Raw genomic sequence first — 5,037 nt, forward strand, 5'->3', positions numbered from 1 at the left:
AACCAAAAAGCAAACAGAATCCAAACGGCTCGTGTTTTAGTGGTTGACTTTAATTCTGCACTGCACTTTTACTACAAGGATATAAAGAATAAATAGCAGATACTCTTCATTTACATAGGATTAAGTCATTCAAACTGTTCTCTCTATTTACAATAACATTGTGCTCTAGGCGTTTATTCACTTTTATTTTAAATCTAAAGTCCGTAAGGAAAAAGAAAAAAAAAACCAAAAAACTCACACACACGCTTTCCGAATAATGGAAAATAGCTTTAACCGTTTTCTTATCAAAAAGTTTGGTTTGTATTTTTTAATCCTTTTATTAAAAAAAAAAAACACACCCAACAAAAAACTACTTCGCCAAAGCGAAGCAACTTCTCTCTGGAATATAAATACCAAAAAAAAAAAAAAAGATACATTAGCAACGATCAGGGTAATAGTCTTAAAAATACAGTAGACGCTGATTATTTCACGTATAATACTGACCTTTTAATAGTATATTAAACCGGTGCCATATATACACACAATATACATTCTCCTACACGTTACAGTGCATTACAACGTTAACCAGAAAGCAAATGTCTTTTATTTCTGTTGCAGCAAAGGTCCACGTGAGTCCGCTGGAGAAGGGGCGAGAAGGTAAGTGCCAGCCCTAGCAGGAGCACTTGCACTCCGAAATGATGGGGTACTGGATGGGTATCCATGTGCACCTCTGCCCTCCCCGGCGCTGGCACCTCCACCTCAGGATCGTTAAATGCACGGACTTGGCAGGTTTGCAAACCATGCCTTCGGGGACTGAACAAGACCTTTTACTGTAGCAGCTGCCCACTTTGACATACCGGGGCCAAAAGCGGCTGCCGAGATCGTTCCACGTGTATAGGACCGGGCAGAAGGTCTGGGACCAAAGCCACATCTGCAGCTTCCTGCGCAGCTTCTTGCTCAGCCTGTGCTTCTTGCCCGGCTGCAGCCCGTCGTAGAACTCCAGCCCTTTGATTTCGCTGGGCATCGCTCCCGAGGGTCTCTGCCTGAGCAGCAAGTCCAGCTCAGCTAGATCGTCCACTCCGAGCCGGTCCTCGGGCAAGGAAACAGCCATAAAGTTAGGGTCGAAGTGACCGCCCATGAGGTTCCTTAGCAAGGTCTCGTTAAGATCCTTCTCCTTGGGGTCAAATATAGGGTCGGGGTGCTCGATTAGATCCACCAAGGGCAAGTTGTCGCTGGGAGCCGGTCGGATGTGCAGATAGTGCTGGCAGGCGCCCTGCTCTAGCCGGAGACCCAGCAGAACCACCAAGGCGTATATAGTCACAAGGCACTGGGAATGATCCATCCTTGGGAGACCGGTGGGGGGGGGAAAGGGGGGCTGGGTTCACCAAACAGCAGGGGAAGAAGGTGCAAGCAAATACATCAGAAAACTTGTACGGGGATATCCAAAATAACTCGTCTTTGAGGGGGATCACCTCCACTCGCCGCACCACCAGCAAAGACAGCCCCCTGATAAGCCCGGAGAACAAGCCCCCTGCAAACACTCTCTTGTAGCCTTCTCTATAAAAATTTCTCCTGGTGGAGCCGCTCCAAAATTCTGCTGCTGTTGCTGCTTCTTCTCGCCCTTCCCGGGAACGGGAGATGCCTCTTTTTGTTGCGAATTCTGCTTGCTGCTGCCGCTCCTCGTTGTCTGCCCGTGCGTGTGGAAGAAGTTGCTGCCGATTCTTCCTCCCCGCTTCTCTCCGCCGTTTGCAAAGCAGCCTCCTCAGCAGCAACAGCAGCCACGCACGTTGGCACCAGTTTGTCTGCTTTGCAAGGACCCAAAGCCTTTAAATTTCCTGCACTTTCAGCTTCATCTCCATGGAAACCACAGACTCTCTCCTAACCCACCCCACCCCCCTTAAAAAAAAAAAAAAACCACACCACACCACCACACACACAACACAACCCCCACTCCCACAAAAGTCCAGGAGAGCGCGGCTTCCCCCTTCCCACCGGCAGGCACCCTCTGCTGGGGAAGGCTGAGGCGGGAGCCGCCGCCTCCCCCCGCCCTCCGCACGCCGCCGTTCACGCGAGCGGCCGCCGCGCCCCGGGAGGGAGATGCTGCTCTGCCCGGGGCACCGCCCGGCCCGGCGCCCGCTCCGCCGGCGGCTCCGGGCGCGGCCCCGCCGCTCTCACCCCGCGGGCGCGGAGCGGGGGGCGCGGCCCCTCCCGCCCGCCCGGCGCGGCCCGGCCCGGCCCGCGGAGGGGGATCCGCGCCGGGGGCCCCGCGGACTCCCCGCGCCCTCCCCGCGCTGCGCGGCCGCGGGGGCCGCCCGGCCGGCCCCGCACATGGCGCGGGGTGCGCTGCCCGCCCGCGGCGCCGCTGCGGACGCGGTGCCCGCGGTGCCCGGGCCGAGCGGGCCCTCTGCTGGCGGCGCCGCGCCGGGCCGGGGGTGCCCGCGGGGCAGCGCGGAGCGAGGGACCCCCGCGGCAGCGCAGGGACCCCCGGGTGAGCGCGGGCGGGGGCTGCTGCGGGAGGGAGGGAGGACGCGGGCTGGCACCGGCGGGACCCCGGTACGGACCCGCGGTCCCACGGCGGATGCTCCGGCAGCCTGCGCGGCCCCGCTCGGAGCCCTCCTCGGAGCACTTGCTCAGCGATTTTCTAGGGAGTTCTCCAAGACTTCTCCATCAGAAACGCAATTTCCAGTTATGCCCCCAGTCCATACAGGAAAAGATGGAAAGTACCTCAATGGCAAATACATAAAACAATTTAAAAATTGATAGTAAATGCTGTTCCGTGGCAGAGTTACTGTCTCGCAGAGAGCACTTACTGGGCACTGCGGACAGTTTGCTGTAAGGGTCTATTACGTTTGAGTAAAATTTCCTCAAGTGCTTGAATCCCATTCCTGGAGGCTATTTAGGCACTTAGGAGCCTAACTTTAATGGGACTGAAGCTTAGCCATTTCACCTGAATTATTTATGCATTTGTTTAAATCTTAACCTTCATATTTAGGTTCATTATGAAAGTAATAAATAGATTGTATTACCAAGGTTGTGTGTTTTTTATAAAAATTATATTTTTTCAACTGTTTTCACTCCTAATTTTCAATTTAAAACATCTCTTATTTTGCTTTATTCCTGAGCATATAGGGTATTTTATAAATAATACATAAAAAAATTACATGAAAAAGATGGAAAACTGACCCTAACTCGACATTGTAAAAGCCTCACAGTGACACTTGCTGCTACAATGTCAGTCAAAGATCTGCTGGAGTGTTATTAGAGTTTTTTAGATCTGGAAGTTGAGGTCTCTACGTTCATCAAGAACTTTATAAACTTTCATTGTAAGTTTGGTATAAAAGTTGTCCCTGGATACAAGTGAGAAGCCACACCTCAGAAACAGAACAGAAAGCAAAAATTTGAAAGTTACACCTAATGGCTTGTATTTTTCCTTTAATGATAAATTCAGTTTTTCTCAGCTGGTATTTGAAACCAATTCTTCAACTACAAGTCCCTAAGTCTGAAAAGCAAAGCCTATAAGGACTGAGTTCCACTATTTCAAGCCAAATGTGTGTTACAGATTCTACGTTCAAAACTGCGACTATAAGCAAGGACTGGAAGACCTTTCCCTCCTGAACTGAGTTACCTGTAGGAGGAAGTTTCTGGAATGAGGCTCTTCAAGCCTCATTAAGGTACAGGTCTGTCGTGAGCAGAGCAGGCTGAAGGTCAATAGTTCCTCAAACACGTGTGTCCACCTGACCTCGGGTGCACTGGGCTCCTGGCGAGGCCGGGAGAGCTCGAGGGATGCAGAAGTGACAGAAGTCACTTGTGGCCCAAGAATTTCTTGGTGGAATGGCTTGACAGCAGGACTGGGGAAGAGCTGCCAGTGACCCTGCCAGAGGCCTCTGGATCAGATGGAAAAGAAACTGGTTTATTTCAGGGTTTGCTGAAAACAGCAGTAAATGAAACCTGGAGGTAAAAGGGTGTGATCCAGGTGCTGTGTATGATGCCAGCCCTTCCTGGGATAGGGAGAGAGGCCAGTAGCTCACAGAGGCCTTAGCTGGTCATTCTACTGGCAATGGTGCACGAAGCAGAGTAGAAAACAACTCCCTTCGCCTCAGCTTTATTGGTTCTGGAGTGCTGTCAGTAGTAAAAATGTGTTTTTTCAGTAGACAAAGCAAATACAACCTTCAAGGCACACAGGAAGCCAATGTGGGCAAGAGTAAGATGCCACTTGTGCAGGGTCCCATCGCTGATGAGGAGAGAAGAGGTATGCAGCCTGCACGGCCCTGCTGACGGCACAGCGCTGCAAACACATTATGTAAGCAGCTGACTTCAGGCCACAGCAGCGAGGATGCACAGCAAGAATTCAGGATAGATTTGTTTCCCATTAAATCTACTAAGAGAAAATGGCCTGACCTAGTTCACCCAAACCAGCGCTCAGGGACATCCCTCTGAATTCAGCCCATGGTGTGGAATCAGTCTGCTCCAGGAGCAATGGTCTCAGGCATGATGCATGAAGCACTCTGAAACACGGAGGGAATCTCCCAGAAAGGAATAAACCACTATAGAACTGGGAGGAAGAACCATGCCAGGTGTGCTTGGAAAAGATGTGCCTTCCTTAGGAGTGGAGGCTTCCTTGAAACTATTCCTGCTTCCCTTACACTTACGGATTATTTAAATCATGATCTCATTGCCTTTTGCTTCTTGTTTTTAAAAATCCATTGGCACGAAACAATGATAGTTTGTTAAGGAAAGAAAACCAAAACCATAACCAAATGAGTCCTCTGCCCAACTCTCATGCAAATTTCTCATATGGCTTTAGGCAACACATTTCATAGCTCTGCCTTTCCTTATTTGTAGAGCACGAATGCTAATCCTTGCCTCTTCCATGGAGATGTTGGAGAGTTTGATTAGATGCTACCAGTATCAATGTATCAATGCAGAGGGAAGAGTCAAGTGTTTTACAAAAATTATAGAGGAAACAACTGAATTAAAAATCACTTAATTTTAGTCTTAGGTCCTAGCAAGCTGCTAGACCAGTTCCCTCTGCTAGACTCGTTCCCTCTTCCTTGGTCA

At 50.3% G+C, this 5,037-nt stretch overlaps 1 protein-coding gene across 1 annotated transcript; it reads right to left on the reverse strand.

The window, feature by feature from the left end:
• Window positions 1–425: 425 nt before the first annotated feature.
• On the reverse strand, window positions 426–1,856 carry NOG (noggin). The gene has a single exon (XM_017812032.1). It carries the CDS (start codon window positions 1,319–1,321, stop codon window positions 650–652), a length of 672 nt encoding a protein of 223 aa, XP_017667521.1. The 5' UTR covers window positions 1,322–1,856; the 3' UTR covers window positions 426–649.
• Window positions 1,857–5,037: the final 3,181 nt, after the last annotated feature.

The sequence above is a fragment of the Lepidothrix coronata genome, unplaced genomic scaffold, assembly GCF_001604755.1.
Source record: "Lepidothrix coronata isolate B3197 unplaced genomic scaffold, Lepidothrix_coronata-1.0 Scaffold34, whole genome shotgun sequence".
Taxonomy (NCBI): domain Eukaryota; kingdom Metazoa; phylum Chordata; class Aves; order Passeriformes; family Pipridae; genus Lepidothrix; species Lepidothrix coronata.